The following is a 20,052-nucleotide window of genomic DNA, read 5'->3' as shown; positions in this document are numbered from 1 at the left end:
ACTTGTAGAAACAGGTATGCAGTATAGAGTAAACAGCATTGCCGATTCTTTAATATTATCAATGGCATACAATACATAATGCTTAGAAACTAGATTTATTTGTAAATGTATTTGTCCAGTTAATTTTAAGTAGGAAAACCATCACAATCAACTAACAATAATAGCAAAAAAATACACAGTTATGTTATCATCTTGACTGTGTTCCATAATATTTTTCCACACATAAGATTTGAGGTTAAAGTAAGGGAGACATAAAGCATAGTTAGTTATAATCTACATGTACATTATTTTAAAGGCTGAATCAGTAATATGAACTCCTCTTCAATATGTATGGCCGTCGGGCTTTGTTAGCATGTAATTGTCGTTTCAGGATGTATGGAGTTTTTCTCTTCATCAGATCTTTATCTTGACTTGCATTCTCTGGATCGTAAATATCTTGTTGGAGCAACTGCTGGCAATAAGGAGAGAATATGGAATCATTATTTCCCCTGGAACAATTTTTCTGGGAGGAATATTGTCCAAATTGTCCTGAATTCTGCTTCATAGCAGAAATATGGATGACCATAGCACAATTAATTAATTTGGGGGGGGGAAACAAGAACACAATGAGGAAAGTTTATAAAGAGGAAGAATTATGTTTCAGTATAATGACCTGGAGAATTAAGCTAATTTTAGCCATTCACTGTATTCTAAAGGAGAAAGAAAGAAAGAAAGAAAGAAAGAAAGAAAGAAAGAAAGAAAGAAAGAAAGAAAGAAAGAAAGAAAGAAAGAAAGAAAAAGAGAAAATTAAAAAACGTTTTCTTAAAAGGTCATTTTTTCCATTCATTTATCCCTCTGTAGTTTTACTTTTTTATTATTAATGCTGAATATATGTTTTGCAATATGTTTTCAGTTGTAATGGGTAGCATGTTGGCACTAAAAGGGTAGGACACAAATTTCCATACAAATAAAATACTCTGGCACATTCTTAATGGCAGAGTTTCTGAAGCTTTGCTTCACAAATGGATGACTGTACTCTAGTGGTCTCAATAGGTTCTGAAACCTTAGGTTAAACTGAAATCCCATTAATTTGTCTTAATAATCGAGCAGTAAAACTGTGAATGTGCTCTAAGGATAAAAATATCAAACTGCCTGTGCTTGCTAAAATGATAGATTTCACTAATAACTTGCTAAATATGCTTCCAAGTAATTATCCAACTGGAAATAATTAACTACATTCTTGTAATACTAACAATATTAGACAAAAATAATAAGATGCTAATTATTAATATTACCTCCCATTGCTGTACGTTTCTGGTGTGGCAGACTTTTTGAAGCTGATACAGTGTCAACATTGCTTCCAAAATGAAGCTCTCAGAAGTAGAAGCAAATTGTCTTCTCATCATAAAATCTTCTTCAGGGTCACCTGTTTCTTCTTCTGGATTGTTCAGGTTGCTTATGAAGTCACAAATATTCCAAAGTATTAGTTTCCACTGGGGTGATTTTGCTTTGTTTATCTGAAAAAAAAAGCAAGACCCAGTGTGTAAATTATTTATCCTTCTATCAGCAGAAGGATATTATATATGAGAGGGAGGTGTAACTGAAGTGCTATTATTTATTTTCGGAATCAAATGACATTATAGGATGAACCACATATATACCCTAAGAAGGAGGAAGCTATTCTATTATAAGCCAAAAATGTATGCAAGTAAATAAGAGTAAGGCTACATTAGATAAATTCTTGGCAAAGCAGTCTTTCTTTGCCTGCTCAGATTTTTAGAGATTCCCTTCTTACTGGAAAAGAAAGTATGGCAATTGACAGTTCAAAAACTGGATTATTGTGATGTTCTTTGGACTTCTATATCTAGTCTATATATGTACCTAAATTTGATTTAAATGTTAACTTGATAAAGTGAGTATCAAAATAATGCAGACTAAGAATGTACTATATTTTAGATATTTGTATGGTCTTGTCTGTGCTGTGCTGTGCTATATATATGTGAGATAGAGCTTGTGGCCTAGAGGTTAAAACAACTGCCTAATGTGCAATCAGCCCAGGTTCAAATCTCAGAAGGGTATGGCTGACTGATGAAAACAAATAAGTTTGAAATGTATATCAGTCTCCCTTTAATTCTTTGTTAGCAATCTAAAAAATTTACACAAATATGAGCTGTCACTGTTGTGACTACTGCCTGTCGATGGCCTTCGGTTAGGCTGAAACAGGAAATAAAGATTTGTCCCATGTTTGGGGCCTAGCAAGGTAATCTAAATAGTTAACAAGCATTTAACACATATCTCCCTTGCTTCTCAGCTAACAAAGTGAGATAGAGCTTGTGGCCTAGAGGTAAAAACAACTGCCTAATGTGCAATCAGCCCAGGTTCAAATCTCAGAAGGGTATGGCAAAGGTATTACACTATTTGGAATGTGCTCTTAACCTCTCATTGTGGAGACTCCACTTAAAATGTAAGGTTGCAGTTTGAAATGCTGTCCTTGCCTCAGTGACTCTAAAGGTGAAGAATGTCTTTATTGCTGTCATTCAGGCTGCAAATCAGAAATTATGTTCCTATGTAGCAATATTCTTCAACATGGGGTTCTCCAAATGTGCTGAATTCAGTTTGTCCTGCTCTTCCTTGCCTCATGAAAACAATTTTTCTACTTTACTTCAGATGTACATTCAGATTTTTTTCTAGATGGCCTTTTTGAGCTTATTTGAAAGATAATACTACTGTTAATATTGTGTTTATGCCTATGTCTATATTTTTAGCCACATGACTCTGCAGCATGGAGGAATCTGCATAGAAGGGTATGGACATGTTTCTATACTCTAGCTTTTGTGTAGCACCTTAACCACTGTACTACAATAGGCCTCATCTATCATTTCTTTCTTTCTTTCTTTCTTTCTTTCTTTCTTTCTTTCTTTCTTTCTTTCTTTCTTTCTTTCTTTCTTCTTTCTTTCTTTCTTTTTTATCTATCTATCTATCTATCTATCTATCTATCTATCTATTGTTCATCCATCGATCCATCCATCTCTCCCTCTCCCTCTCTCAAACATTCTTCCATTTTTCTGGTGCCATGCTGGAATTAACAGTTTCCACACTGAAAAAGTGCTATGGAAGGTGTTCTTTTATGACATTTCTTTTCCTTGGGATTTGAATGAAGCTTGAGAAAATGAGGTGAAGGCCACGAGCAAGATCAGCCTACAGTGAAAGAATATTTACAGACACACTAGTCAACAACCATATGATAAAATAAACTTGTTGAAGAACTCTATGCACTGAAATTATCTTCTTCTTTAAAAGAATTTGCATTCATTCAAACTGAATAAAAACTGATAGAAAAATGTATAAAATATTTTACAGAACTAAATGAAATACATTTCCACAAAATCCAGAATCTGAGCAGGAACATAACTGGAACTATTGTTCAAGTCATCTACATAAAAATTGTATTCTTTATTCTAACAGTCATACCTACACTTCAATAGCTGTAAATTTTAGCTTTCTGACGATGCAGTTAGGACCAAGTGCTATGCACAATTAATTAAGTCTTCAGATTATTAATAATGAATAATGCTGTAACTCAGAAAAATGAATTAATTATGAAAGAAAACTAGCAGGCTTCTTCCCTCCCTAGCTAATATATCTTCATCCACATCCTCCCCAGTGCAAGGGGAGACTTCTGTACATGGTAGAAAAAATAAACTCAGCTATATTTTTACTTAAATGTGGTTTGGTTTTTTGTTTTTATAAAAAATGATCATAGCATTAAATAACTGGTATTCATACTGTGTCATTAAAAATCATATAGTCTTCCCACCTGGGATAAATTCAGATATTGAAGAAATCCATATAAAACAGATTATCGACGTGCCTAAATATTCCAGAATGAATACACTTCCGTGAATTTAAAACATAATTTTAGGTTATAACTCTGTTTCTATTTTGAATTGTTTCTTGGATTTGTCTATTACTGCAGTACATAGTTTAATCATACGACAGAGAATGAGGTGGCTGGATGGAGTCACTGAAGCAGTAGGCATGAGCCTAAATGGACTCCAGAAGATGGTAGAGGACAGGAAGGCCTGGAGGAACATTGTCCATGGGGTCGTGATGGGTCAGACATGACTTCGCAACTAATAACAACAAAAGTTTAATCATATTTTCAACTAGTCTACTAGGCAGGGACAAATTAGCATAACAATGTTTTGAAATCTCTTCCTTGATGATAGAAAATTGGCACAACATGGTAGAGAATTTGAATATGTCTCTCCTGTGATTTCAAAACAGGGCATTAAATAATTAAATATTTCTGATGATAAAAAACCCAAGGTATTTTTTCCATAATAAAATAGGATTGCTCTAGAAACAATGTGGGAAACATGTGATTAATTTGAACATTTTACTTATTCAGCAGGTGTATTCTTGTCTATTGGCATGATAAACTATGTTCCAACACTATATTGTAAAAGATGATGAGCCAGATTTTTTTCTGGAGAAATATTGGCATCAAGAAGTTACATTAGTCATTTGTATGCAAAAAAGGTTCTAAGAGTATTTCACTCTTTCTTAATGCCATATCGCCCTCTTTCTTGGTATTTCTCCTTGGACCCACAGTATGATATATAGTAAATGTTGTATTGGTTTAATCACAATAATATCTTACATTTGATTTTGTCTTTTCCAGCATTCAGATCATGAATAAATGGCACGTGACTCCCCCAGCTCTGCCAATTTTACAAACTCCCAATGTAGGACTGAGAGAAGGTCCCACATTCAAATGCTTTATTATTTCATTGGAATGTAACTCAGAGAATCCCAGGGTGAGATTAAGTAGCAAAACTTTTGTCTGGATACAATGTGTTGCGCATTGGCATCTACATGCATTTTCTGTGTGGCAAGCTTTTTATGAATCATTACAAGTATAGACTGGGGAAAGACCAGTATGGAACTAACAATGTTTTGAATATGCAGACACTTTAATATACATAAAAAGCTATAAAGTTACAGACATATATTGTAAGACATCAATAATGAGGCCTTAAAATTAAGCTCAACTATTGGATACTGAGCAGAAATGAGCAATCTTTTCAGAGCTAGAAACTATTGTATGATTGTGTGGAATATAATAAGGGCCCTTCCAATTAAAAACTATATTTGAAAATATTTTAAAGCAAATAAAAGCATTTAAAATGAAATAAATTTGAAATGGTTGAAATATCCTAATGTTCCATTCAAAAATATTTAATAGCAAATTGGCTATTTTTGAAAGTTCTGTCATGTTTTAATTGTAATCAGTAAGTTGACCGATTGCTGACTTTTCCTCTTGAAGCTTCCATCTTCCATACATATCTAGCCAATTGTTCTATATACTTTCCTGCTTCTCCCTTATATTCTGAATGAGATAAATAATGTCTTATTTCTTTCTAATTATGAAGAGATATCTCTCCAATATGCAAAAGATGAGCAAAATACATTTTAGCTCTCTACAGCAGCAAGCTTTTCAATAAATTTATAAATTCTTCTGTTTGTTGTCTTTAGGTGCTGTTTTTCCACTAGAAAGAATGAGCAATTATAATGCAGGCATTATCATAATGACTGAAGTAATTTATAATGTTTGCAGATAATAAATGGGTAAGTTTAGACTGCATTTAATAGTATAATTACCTTGCCACAATCAAACCTCAGAAGTGTAAGGTCTTTTCATTGTATTAATATTCACCACAAGAACTGCAGGAAATGACTGGGAAAAATGAACTTTTTAATATCTTGCACAAACAGCTCTCACCTCAGACTTAAGCTGCTCTCTCATAAGCTATTTGGTTTTAGTTCCCACTATCACCATCACCACCTCTTTACCCCTGAATCCAATGACACAATCAATTATTGAAAAGAAAATTTCACAGCCATGTCCTCTGTCCTAGAGTCATTTGCATCAAAAAGCCTTTCTGAAAGTTCAGGATTAGGGGCTATAGAACAATGTTGGAAACTGCCAAGGGGGAAATCAGAGTCTCCTCTCTTCTACTGCAATGGTGCTGGTTAAGCAATAACAACAGCACTTAGACTTATATACCACTGCACAGTGTTTTACAGAACTCTCTGAGCAGTTTACATACCTCAGCATATTGCCCCCAACAATCTGAGTCCTCATTTTACCCACCTAAGAAGGATAGAAGGCTGAGTCAACTTTGAGCCAGTCAGGATCAAACTCCCAGCAGTGAGCAGAGTTAGTTTACAATACTGCATTCTAACCACTGCATCACTATAGCTCTTAAGGTGCTTTAATAGAGCACAGAGACCCAGGTTCTTTCAAATCCTCAGTCACAGAAGCTCACTTATTTCTGGGCCAGACAAAGGGTTGTTTGTGAAGGCAAACTAGGTCTCTCGTTTGTGGAGTTCCTCAGGGGTCGGTTCTCTCGCCTCTCCTGTTCAACATCTACATGAAACCGCTGGGTGAGATCATTCGTGGTTTTGGAGTTGGGTATCATCAGTATGCCGATGATACCCAACTTTTCTTTTCGACCCCAAACCACCCCAGTGATGCCCTCGCTGTGATGTCCCGTTGCCTGGAGGCGGTTCGGGTCTGGATGGGGAGGAACAGACTTCAACTCAACCCTGACAAGACTGAGTGGCTGTACATCCCGGCATCCCGGGACATTCAAAATGTTCCATCTCTTTCTATGGGGGGTGAGCTCTTACCCCCCGTGGATAGGGCTCACAACTTGGGAGTCCTCCTAGATTCACGGCTTACCCTGGAAGATCATATAGTGGCCGTGACTAGGGGGGCTTTCGCCCAGGTTCGCCTGGTGCGCCAGTTGCGGCCCTATCTGAACCGGGATGCCCTGTGTACGGTCACTCATGCGCTCGTGACCTCTCGCCTCGACTACTGTAATGCTCTCTACATGGGGCTTCCCTTGAAGACCACTCGGAGGCTCCAACTGGTACAGAATGCGGCCGCGAGAGTTGTCTTGGGAGTTTCCCGGTACTCCCATGTTACACCTTTGCTCCGCGAGCTGCATTGGTTACCAGTTGTCTTTCGGGTGAGGTTCAAGGTTTTGGTTACAATCTTTAAGTCCTTACATGGCATGGGTCCGGGATACCTCAGGGACCACCTGCTGCCGGCATCAACTCCCCTCCGCCCTGTGCGTTCCCACAGAGAGGGCCTCCTCAGGGTGCCGCCAGTCAGGGAATGTCGACTGGTGGCCCCCAGGGGGAGGGCCTTCTATGTGGGCGCTCCGGCATCATGGAACCAACTGCCGGTGGAGCTCCGGATGGCATCAGACCTCCGAACTTTCCATCGTGGCCTGAAGACCCACCTATTTGAAATAGCTGGTCTGGCCTGATGGGGGATTATGGGTTTTAATTGTTATTTTAGATTTGTATTACTGTTTTAACTGGGCATGGGTTTAATCTTTTTTTAATTTTTGTATTGTCTTTTTTATATATGCCCTGTGAACCGCCCTGAGTCCCTACCAAGGAGAAGGGCGGTATACAAATTAAATAAAACTAAACTAAACTAAACTAAAAAATAGGAGAAAAGGACATTATATACAAAAAGTCTGACAATGTCCAATACTCAATATAATTCAATTTAGCAAGAGTATTTTAAAACAGAACAAAGTCATACGATACATTTAATTGCTACATCTAAGTCAAGGTAAGGTAAAGGTAAAGGTTCCCCTGCACATATGTGCTAGTCGTTTCTGACTCTAGGGGCTGGTGCTCATTTCCGTTTCAAAGCCGAAGAGCCAGCGCTTGTCCGAGGACGTCTCCGTGGTCATGTGTCCAGCATGACTAGACGCCAAAGGCGCATGGAACACTGTTTCCTTCCCACCGTAGTGGTCCCTATTTTTCTACTTGCGTTTTTACATGCTTTTGAACTGCTAGGTTGGCAGAAGCTGGGACAAGTAACAGGTGCTCACTCTGTTATGCGGCACTTGGGATTCGACCCGCCAAACTGCTGACCTTCTGATTGACAGGCTCAGCGTCCTAACCCACTGAGCCACCACGTCCATTAAGGTACAATAACTTATTATGCTTGTGACAGATGGTTCCCACCGCTCCCCCCTTTCCATTTCTCATGTTTCTTTGGACTTCTGTTTCTGCCCTTTAAGCTGCTCTTGAAGTTCAGTGGTTATTGGTTGATGAATTAAACCTGTTAGCTATCAGTGCATCTCTCATTAGAACTGATGGAGAGGTCAGAATTTTTCTTTCTGAGATCTTAAATGCAACCCTGATTTTGCATGGTTTCCCTTGGTCACCCCAACCTTACTCATCTTGCTTCATCTTTTCCAATTTTCCCTTCCTTTTGCAGAAAAGCTTTAGCAGGTGTCAAGTAGATACAGTGAAGGAGACTGGGAAATTTCCAAAACCAAATTCTTTTTATGTTCCATGTATTTATCATGGCTTCATTATTACTATACAAATGCTGAATATCACATAAATAAAACTAAAGTCTAAAGTTGGAGCCTGCTTAAAAGGAGAGGCTATAAAGGGATGTTCTTAGCTTTCAAACATGACAATCAATAATATACATTTTGGAACATTGATGTTAAATATTCTTTTTCTTTGTAAGGTTGCTTGATATCCTGAATTGATATCCCAGGGTGATCAGCTGATAGGATCTAATATTTATGTAAAAGACTAATTCAAAGTACATAATTAGCCTTCAAAACTTCAAATGTGGATCCCCAAAACTGACACCAAATTATAATTTTAAGTATGATAGGAAGGGACAATCCTTGATTATCAGTGACATTAAGTTAGAAATTAAAGTGTGACTGACCAGATTTCAAAGGTGAGAGATGACACTAATGAAAGCCTTAAAATCAGGACTATTTTATTCCAAGTGGAACATTAGCATAAGCTGACAAATGATTGAATCAAGATCACCTTCCTCTTTACTTAGAAGCTCTTCAGATAAAATGCTTCCACATTAATTGTCCAAATAATTTTTACACTCATTTTTCCCCAAACTTATCTCTATTTACAACCCCTGGATTCACAAATAATACCCAAGGAAGTACAGAGATAAAATGATCCTGTTACATTTTAATGAGGGCTAACCAAAATACAGACAATATTTAATTTTAATTTTTAATTTTATTAAATTTATATACCGCCCTTTCCCGAAGGACTCAGGGCGGTTTACAGGGTATTTAAAATCAAACAGTACGAAATACAAAAGTTAAAAAACAATTTTTAAAAGATTAAATTATCCCTTAACTAAAAACCTCAGTTAAAAATTCTCAGCCTGGGCCGGAGAGCTCAAAGAGCCAGGTCTTAAGGTCCCGGCGGAATGAACGAATGTCAGGGGCGGTCCTAAGCTCCACGGGCAGCTGGTTCCAGAGGGCAGGCACACCCACAGAGAAGGCCCTCCCCCTGGGTGTTATCCGCCGGCAATCTTTTACCGGCGGCACCCTGAGAAGACCCTCCCTGTGCGAGCGCACTGGACGAAGGGAGTTTGATGCTGGCAGGAGGTGTTCCCTCAAATATCCCGGACCCAGGCCGGGATATTATTAAAAGTTAAGCACAGAGGCTCAAATCACCCAAAGGCTGAGAGATATTATGGTTCAAAGAGTCTTGTGGCAAACTGCTGAAACACTCAAACATGAACAATTTATGCAGATATGTAGGAACTTTGATTCCTCTCCCCACTTTCATTTTCTTTTATTGTTATGTATACAGTACAAAATGTCCCTGGTAAAGACATAAATATACGTTTAGTTGGTTATAATCCCCCATTCACTGCCACAAAAACAACAAAACCCTTTGGAATTTGTTTGTGACGATAACCATCATGTTTATTAGTAAACATTTAATACTATAGTGGATTTTTTTTTAAAAATATGGTACAATTACTCACTTTTCATAGAACTTTCCCAATTTTTTTCAACCTCATATCCCTCCCTCTTAAATTAAAATGCCTTCTTAATATCCTGATAATCTTGCCAGAAATCGTATCTAATTTCTTAAAATCTATAACTGTTCCATACTGAATTGTTTGACTACGTTGACAGCTTTCTTGTTCCATGGTTTACTTTTATACTTCTTTTTTCTCTCACAGTGTATGTGCCATCCGTTTCAGGCAAAGGATAGTAGAATTTGGTACTTTATGCTGTTCAGTTTCAGAAAACTGCAGGACTTAGTGGCTAACCCAAAATATTCAGTCTCCCTAAGAAAACATATATGTGAATATAAAACAGCTACTTCATAATGCCATTAACTGGGTTTGATATGCTAACAGTCAATATTTTATCTGAATGGGAAAGACTGTGTCTTCTCTATTAAGAAGGAAAAATGTTAAAAAATGTTCATTTTTTTAATGAATAAACAAGATTTTACTTTTGAAATCTGGCACTGAGGAGATGATCGTGTTGGCCACTCTGCTGGTTTGCTGTAAGTTTTAGTTCAGCAATATCTGGAAGACCACATGCTGAGCAACCATAGGAGTTAAAACTAACTTCAATGCAAGCAATAGGATAGAAAGCAGCAGATGTGTTTAATGGATGCATGATACACATAGCTACAGTATTTTCCACTAGAAGATAACAGCTATTGAAAAAAGAACCTAGGGGAACGATCTGAAGCAGCCTTTGCTGCTGCACTACATAGACTTTTAGAGGTAATTAAAGATAGCTAACTCACTTTACTTAAAGTAGGGCATCTGACCCTAAGAGGAATGTATAGGCATTTCTATATTTCTCTCAGGGCACATAAATAGAAACAAAAATACAGATAAACACAAACTCATACATCATGTCTTTTAATTTAATTTAATTTTTTTAATTTTAATTCCATTTATATCCCGCCCTTCTCCGAAGACTCAGGGCGGCTTACAAGCTTAGCAGTAGCCTTCATTCTATGTATATGCCTGCTTATTAGGGCTTTCACACACACCCCAAGCGGCATTATTACAAAGTCAGCTTATTGCCCCCAACAATCTGGGTCCTCTTGTATGTTTCTTGTATGTCTTATATGTTTCGGAACAAAACTACAGGTAATTGTTGACTTACAACAGTTAGTTTAGTAACCATTCAAAGTTAAAATGAAAAAAAGTGAATTATGACCATTTTTCATACTTATCACCACTGTGGCATCCCTCTGCTCAAAATCTGGATGCTTGACAACTGGTTCATATTTATGATGGCTGCAGTATCCCAGGGACAAGCAAAGTCAATGGAGAAACCAGTTTCACTTAATAACCATGTTACTAACTTAACAACTGCAATGATTCACTTCACACTAAGGTCATAATATGGGGCAAAACTCACAACAAATGTTTCACTTAACAACATAAATTTTGGGCTCAATTGTGGTTGTAAGTCAAGGACTAACGGTATTAGTCTGTTTATAACAAACACAAAATAAAATATTGCAGTGTCTTGCTGAATAAATCTAGACACTATACTGTATGTTAATGGTTACATTAATTGCATATTTTGGTTTGCCTTTTTGATGAAATCAATTCACTTTTCTTTTTTTAATAAAATCAATTTGTTTCTTTTAGGATTGATTCCTTGCTCTCTCTAAGTTTTCTTCCTCCACATATTAGCCATCTTTTCTGAAAGTTTTTCTACTTTTCTTTGGCAATCTATAGAAGCTACAGATCTTTGAGCTTAATCTCGAGATAAATATTTTTCTAGCATTGCTAGAAACAGAAAATTATTATTCCTAATTTTGATCATCTTGCTCAACAAAGATTAAGCCCCCAAAAGCCAGTACATCTCAATTTAAGGATCAAAAAAGAAGAAATTGCTATTATTGCAATTTTACTATAGAAGCATGTATCATCTGTCTAAGATACTAAAGAGCTAGCACAATTCAAAGAAAACTGAATTACATGGACAAAAATCTGAAATAATAATGGCTTATGTTTGATAATATTTCTTTCATTTGGGGTTCATTTGAGTTCAAATAGCATTTAGGAAACTGAAGTCTATTTGTGTAACAGATTTTATTTAGAAACAATTAAAGCTTTCTAAAGATTATTTGACCTCATCAGATTACCTCCACCCCCACCCCAAATAGTCTGTTTCTGTCATGAAATTGAAACTTTCCATGTCAGTTTCATATTGAACAACAATTACTCATTTTCAGAACATTTGTTTATGAATATTGATTCTTGGCAGATGGAGACATTGAACAACTTTGAACAAAATGCAACCAAACCTTACACATTCTATTTATTATATAAACATAAACGTTGACTTGAAACTTTGTTGTTGTTGTTAGCTGCGAAGTCGTGTCCGACCCATCGTGACCCTATAGACAACGTTCCTCCAGGCCTTCCTGTCCTCTACCATCTGCTGGAGTCCATTTAAGCTCACGCCTACTGCTTCAGTGACTCCATCCAACCACCTCATTCTCTGTCATCCCCTTCTTCTCTTGCCCTCAATCTTTCCCAGCATTAGGCTCTTCTCCAGTGAGTCCTTCCTTCTCATTAGGTGGCCAAAGTATTTGAGTTTTAGCTTCAAGATCTGGCCTTCTAAAGAGCAGTCAGGGTTGATCTCCTCTACGACTGACTGGTTTGATCGCCTTGCAGTCCAAGGGACTCGCAGGAGTCTTCTCCAGCACCATAGTTCAAAGGCCTCAATTCTTTGGCGCTCAGCCTTTCCTATGGTCCAGCTTTCACTGCCATACATTGCAACTGGGAAGACCATAGCCTTGACTATACGCACTTTTGTTGACAGGGTGATGTCTCTGCTTTTTAGTGTGCTGTCTAGATTTGCCATGGCTTTCCTCCCCAGGAGCAAGCGTCTTTTAATTTCTTGGCTACAGTCCCCATCTGCAGTGATCTTGGAGCCCAGGAAAATAAAATCTGTCACTACCTCCATTTCTTTCCCATCTATTTGCCAGGAATTGAGAGGGCCGGATGCCATGATCTTGGTTTTGTTAATGTTAAGTTTCAACCCAAGTTTTGCACTCTCCTTCTTCACACGTAACACGAGGCTCTTTAGTTCTTCTTCACTTTCTGCCATTAGAGTGGTATCATCTGCATATCTTAGGTGACTTGAAACTAATATGTGAAATAAAATAGTGCAATCCTGTGTTTTATTGTACATGCATAAAGGCTGTATGATGGGATGGGTGCTCCACCTCATCAAAGCACGAAAGCAACATGCTTCTCTTTATCAAGTACCTCTTACAACAGCAAATTTTCATTTTCAGACAGATTATTGCCTGCCTAGGCAGTGATGTGACCTTGGAGAAGTCAGAGATTGGAGAATCAATTTTCTCCAAGATCATAGCATTTGAAGATATTGCCTAGATAGGTAGCAAAAATAGAAAACTAAGTTCAGAGAACTACAACCCAACCTTGGGCTATTTTCTACAACAGCAATTTGTTTTCTCTCTGTTGTTTAAAACTGGGAGGGTTTGTAAAGGAGCTTAAAAGTGTTGCTTTACATGAATCCTCACTGAAGAGAAGAATCTGTTCAAGTATTTGTTTAGTTCCTATTTCTATATGTATGCATCACTGTATGAGTATCATTCTTACTATTGGAGGCTGTACAAAGTTCAGGTTTATGAGTTTATGTAGAATCCAGGAAATTATGCTTTCATTTAATTATTCATTATGTTCTTAATTGCAACATATGTTTTTCAACAATGTGACATTTAAATCAATTCCATACAGACAGATCACATATTATTTAAATACCCAATTTACCTTGCAGCCCTTTACATAATAGCAGAGCTCTCTAATATATATAATTATTAAGTGCCTGAGAACATAGATTGTGAAACCTTAAAAAAATCAGTCTGATCAACTTTCCCACCTTGAAAGGTGAATTCTTGCTATCTTTGGGGGCCCTTTGTTGCCCTTCAAAACATGGGGCACCTGTTAATGGTCATTTTCTATGGGTTTAAGAGAGTTTTTTTGTTTTAAATTTTGTATAAATCGAGCCACACATTTGTCTTCTTAGCGCTTCTGTTCACATTTGTTACTTGAAAAAAAATGCTATTTCCTAATCTATAATATTCTGTTAATATGAAACTATAAAAATGGAAGTGGATAATTTGATTTTTAGTTGATGGTTTGCAACAGAACAACTTGATTGATTTAGTTGTCCTGCCCATCATCTGGATTGCAGTATTATAGGATTCTTATTAATTTAGTGAATGCTTTATGTTTTCCAGAAAAGAAACTTACTTTGTAATAAGCCTAAAGAGAAAGAGATGACATTTATTCATTTTTGAATAAGGGGAGTAATAGTATATTCTAGCGTAACTAATGCCATTACTGGATGCAGAATATGATATTACAGAAATATGCAATGAACTAGAAATGTTATAAATAATGGTCATCCAAATTTTCACTGATGAACCTAAATTAATAATAATATTGACTGCAGTTTGCCAAAATCTAGAGGAAACACATCCTTTTCTGTCTTTTTTATTCCTGGAAAAATATAACCAGCTGCATAACAGGATTTCATGTTTATGCAATACATTTTTTGACAGCAAAATATTGAAAATTTGCTTACATTCTCAAATCACAGATGAAAGTGTATTTAAATGATTTGGCAAAGGGGAAACTATATGCTTGTCAAAGCATATGTTATACATTCTGAATTTGTGAGATCCTGACATGATTTCATCAAATATGAGGAACATCAAAATTCCGTTGCACACCAAATGTATTGTGTTCACAGAATAATAGCATTGGAAGGGATTTTGGAGGTTGAACCTTCTGCTCAAGCAGGAGATCCTGTACTATTCCAGACAAATGGGTGTCCACTCTCTTCTTAAAAATCTGTAGTGATGGAGCAACCACAACCTCTGGAGGCAAGCCATTCCACTGATAATTGTTTTCACCATCACGAAATTTCCCCTTAATTCTACATTAGATCTTTCCTTGTTTACAAGTTGACCCCCTCTTCTCTATGGCAGCCCCTCAAATATTATAAGACTTCTATCATGTCACCCCCTGGTCCTTCTCTTCATTAGGCTGCAACCATTCATTAGACTGCAACCATTCATCATATGTTTTAGCCTCTGGCCTCCTAATCATCTTTGCTGCTCTTCTCTGCACTCTTTCTAGAGTCTCAACATATTTTTCTGTATTGTGATGATTAAAACTAGATGCCATATTCCTAGTGTGGTCTTACCAAGCAGTATAAAGTGGTACTAACACTTCACGTGATCTTGATAATATCCCTTTGTTGATGCAGCCTAGAACTGCATTGGTTCTTTTCGCAGCTGTAGCACACTGTTGGCTGATACTTGTGGTTGTCTACTAGGACTCCTAGCTCCTTCTCACAGTTACTGCTGTTGAGCCAGGTGTCACTTAATCTATACGTGTGCATTTGGTCTTTCTTGCCTAAGTGCCTTTTCTCACTACTGAATTGCATTTTGTTGGAAAGGGCCCTGTATTCAAATTTGTTAAAATTCTTTTGCATCTTGACTCTGTCTTCTAAGGTGTTGCCTATGCCCCCCCCCCGTCAGTGTCATTTGCAAATCTGATGAGTTCCCCTTCTATACCCTCATCTAAATTGTTTATGAAGATGTTGAAGAGTATAAGTAATCCTCAACCTATGACCACAATTGACCCCAAAATATATGTTGTTAAGTGAGACAGTTGTTAAGTGAATTTTCCCCATTTTATGACCTTTCTTGTTAAGTGAATCACTGCAGTTTTTAAGTCAGTAACAGGGTTGTTAAGTGAATCTGGTTTCCCCATTGATTGTCAGAAGATTGCAAAAGGTGATCACATGACCCTGGGACACTGCAACCATCATAAGTATGACTCAATTGGCAAATGTCTGAATTTTGATCACATGGCTGTGAGGACACTGCAATGGTCATAAATGTAAAAAGTGGTCATAAGTCATTGTGATTTTGAACGGTCACTAAATGAACTGTTGTAAGTTGATGACTACCTGTACTGGGCCTAAGACAGAACCTTGGGGTACCCCATTGCATGCATTGTATGGATAAAGTTAAAAATTCCTTGTAAGGGTTTCATTGTTTTGGTGTGCTCAATTTGTATTAAAAGAAAAAGCTAATATTGCTATGTGACTTGAGGTTAACATAGCTTTTATCAAGCAAATTCTGTCTAGAAATTTAACTTCTGCCAATAAGTTGATACTATCCCATAATTGTGGGACGCGGTGGCTCAGCGGGTTAGGACGCTGAGCTTGTCGATCAGAAGGTCGGCAGTTTGGCGGGTCGAATTCTGAGTGCCGCGTAGCAGAGTGAGCGCCTGTTACTTGTCCCAGCTTCTGCCAACCTAGCAGTTCGAAAGCACGTAAAAATGCAAGTAGAAAAATGGGGACCACTACGGTGGGAAGGTAACAGCGCTCCGTGCGCCTTTGGTGTCTAGTTATGCCGGCCACATGACCACGGAGACGTCCTCGGACAAGCGCTGGCTCTTCGGCTTTGAAACGGAGATGAGCACCGGCCCCTAGAGTCAGAAATGACTAGCACGCATGTGTGGGGGATCCTTTACCTTTTACCTTTACCTATCCCATAATTGCTTGCTGGTGGGAATGTACTAGCTAGTTAAGCAATATATCCATAATACAAAAAATAAAATATTATTTGGCACTGTCTCTTTACCCGCACTTGTTCTTATGTATTGTATTTGATTTAAAGGCCCTTTTTTCTTATTTCTTATGTTCAACATTTATGTATAGTATTGTTATATATTTAAATATATATGTTTGCTATGAGTATTCCTGAATCCTAAAAGTGGGGGACAAAAAAAGCATTACCTTTGATGTATACATATTAGTCAATAAATCAGCTTCTAGGGCTTTCATTTCCTCTTCTGAATCTGCAAGTTAAACAGAAACATATGTTAACTACTGCATTATAAATCATTAGCATTTGGATTTCACATATAGCATTTAGAAATATCCCTTACAGGTAATTTAGGGTTAAGAACTGACTAAAATAAATGTTTGGCAAAAGCTGCTTTATTTAATGTATGTTGGTTAATTTATGCCATTTCATTGGGAAAAAAACATATATAATAATGAAAATAATTTATTATTTGTCAATTGAAACATTTAAAGATGTGATCACCAATAGGGAAAGTCATAGGATATCAAATTAATTTAATTTTAAATTAAGATACTTCTGCACTGACAGCATGTGCTGTACATATTTAAAAGAAGTTCTTATGTTTTTATAGATTGAATAATTCCAAACATCCTTTCAATGGAAGCCAGTTAACAGGTGTCTTCTATGGCATGGGTGTCAAACTCACCACGTCACGTGATGTGTCACAACGTATAGCAACTTTTTTTGCATTGCTTGAACTGGGGTGGGCGTGGCCTCCATATGATGCCCGTGAGCCAGCAGTTTGACACCCCTGTTCTATGGGGAATATGTAAGCTACAGAAATATTCATATATTTTATATTGATGTATTATTAACAATGGATACTGTACATGTAGCATGAAAAGAGATTTAAAGTTTCAGTGAGTTTAACTGAATTTCCTTGAATTTGCCATGTTCAGGGTTAGAAGGACAAAGAATGTTTTAATAAAAGAAGGATGATATGATAAAAGGAAAACTATGTTTTTATCTAATCATCATCATCATCTAAACTCTATAGTTGACTATAATTGTAAGTGACAAAATAACAGTCCTATGCAGATTGAAAATAAGTCCAGTTGATACAAATAGCTATACTCTTGTGATTTGTTGCTGCTGCTGTTATTCCATGTATTTCAATAGACCCAAGTTATTAGTAACTTTAGTTGGATCGGCTCAGTAATGAATAGTATATTCCTAACCAATAAACAGCAAATGGTACTAGCTCACTCACTCACACACACACACACACACACACTATATATATACATATACGTATACGTATACATATACATATATGCATATGTATATGTATATGCAAGAAAACCAGTGGTAAATTTTGTCTCTTTAAAAATATCAATGCACTTTAAATGTGCTATAGTACAAATGGTTCACAAAAAGCATAAAACACTATATTTTATTAAAAAAATAAAATGTTGCCAGGATAGTGGGAAGTCAGAAAAATAAAAGAAATCAAGTGAGAAGTAGGTGCTTGAATTTTTAAAAAAGTATCTATAAGGGTGGAAGATGAATGAGAAATAATATACTTCATGGATCTATTTTTCAGGGTTTGCAGTGATCCAGATTTGAAGAAGAAACTATGATATGGAATATATGAAGATACATATTCTGAACTAATAGGTATTGCCTTAAATCAATTCCACCATCCTCCCCACAAGGACCATATATGAGCCCAGAAAAAGAGAAAGCTCTTTAACGAGTCACCAACAGGCGCGATGTGTTGTCCATGGATGCTCTTCTCCTCTCTCACACCTTCTGATCTTTCCTATTGCTCTCTCCTATTGATATGATTTATCACTTGTTGTTTGTATCTTATTATTATGATTGCATCTTATGATTTATGATCTATAATTTATCACTTTGTTGTTTGCATGTAAACTGAGAGCTTATGTGTTAGATGCAATTTTTTTGTGTGTGCAATCACACTTGGCCAATAAGGTATTCTATTCTATTCTATTCTATTCTATTCTATTCTATTCTATTCTATTCTATTCTATTCTATTCTATTCTATTCTATTCTATTCTATTCTATTCTATTCTATTCTATTCTATTCTATTCCCTTCATGTATTTGTATGAAAGCATATATGTTTATGGGGGAGGTGCGGGTGCATGTTATAGACTACTACAAGTACATTTATTTATACCAATTTTGTTTAAAAGCAGATATCTAGTCCAATAATTATTGGTGTATAAAGAACAGCTTTAGGAGGAGGAATGAGCTTTGTATTTGTATTATTACGCACTTATATGTGCATAGGGGGAAATATTCATTCCATTTCTTTCCCCTGCTAATTTATTTCTGGTGTGAATGGCAGACCTTGGAGTTTTGGTCTGCAACAATATTAACCCTACAAACCTCAGTCTACCCATTTTTTATATTTAATTCAACTTGCATTTCATATTTGCTGGGTTACAACTCACAGAATGCTAGGAATTATATTTCCAACATGCTAGGAAAAACTGATCCATGAAAATCTATGATGAACTGTGAGCGTCTATTCCACAAACTCCAGCTGAAAAAGTCCAAGATGGGAGTTGGAAACTGTAATCCCTTATAGCTAGACCACTCCATGCAAACCAAAGTCATAAATGCTAATGCTAGTTTTATTATAAAATAACAGGAACAGAAGTTTGCAAGTTTCAATCTCTCCCCTCCACCACCTTTATTTTGAAGAGAACCAAGGAGGGTTAAGTCTAAGATACTTTCTCAAATTACATTTCTGCCTCTTTTTATCTGATGGTTATCTTGGTTGCAGATCTTCCTCCTGCTCTTCAAGGCTTGTTTCCACAGTCCAATACAGACTCTAAAAGTCCGGAGACTGGATGCATGGAATTTTCTCTACCCTGTGCTAATTTACAGGTGCATTTCAACAAGTCTGTAAATCTAGCCCCTGTCCCAGGATGGTCTTCCTCAAAGAACCTCTTCAGAAAGAGAGCATGTAGTATGTTTAGATACAATTCTGATAAACGGACCGGTTATAAACGCTTTGTAGAAATCTGCATGTGTCTGTCACATGTTAATCCAACAGGTTCTCTCTCAAAGCAATCACCCTAGAAGAACTGCTTTATATTTTAAGCTAACTTTTCGAAATTGACCAGACATTAGCCTCCCTGCATTGGACAAGACAAACTCCTCCCATAGTAGCAGCACTGTCGGATTAGCCCAAATCCTTCTCCCAATCGGAAGGGAAGCCCCGCCAGAGAGCGAGCGAGCAAGCCAGAGCACCTCGGAGCTTACCTGACCCCAGGCTCCAGGAAGCGGAGGCCAGCAGCATCGCGCACACCAGCTGCATCTTCACCATGCTTGCGACCCGCGCTCTCCCTTTTCCCTCTATAAAGTGAAGTCCATATACAAAAAGGCAAGCTATCTGGGTGCGAGAGAGCGGCGCAGGAAAAGGGCTGCTGCCTTGAGCTGATTTTTAAAGGACTGGACCCTAAAGTGAGCTCCGGATGTCCCCTAAGTATATAAGCAAGCAGGGAGGGGTGATGTCACGAACGCGCAGCAGCCGCT

At 37.1% G+C, this 20,052-nt stretch overlaps 1 protein-coding gene across 1 annotated transcript; it reads right to left on the bottom strand.

The window, feature by feature from the left end:
* Positions 1-301: 301 nt before the first annotated feature.
* Positions 302-19,834, bottom strand: NTS (neurotensin; the record flags this gene model as incomplete). The annotated part of the gene is made up of 4 exons (XM_083365205.1): positions 302-448; positions 1,275-1,496; positions 16,692-16,753; positions 19,780-19,834. 4 exons carry the CDS (start codon positions 19,832-19,834, stop codon positions 302-304), a joined length of 486 nt encoding a protein of 161 aa, XP_083221331.1.
* Between the last annotated feature and the right edge of the window lie 218 nt (positions 19,835-20,052).

This window comes from Vipera ursinii, assembly GCF_947247035.1.
Source record: "Vipera ursinii genome assembly, chromosome: 6".
Lineage (NCBI taxonomy): Eukaryota > Metazoa > Chordata > Lepidosauria > Squamata > Viperidae > Vipera > Vipera ursinii.
This window is presented reverse-complemented; position numbering and strand designations above follow the sequence as displayed.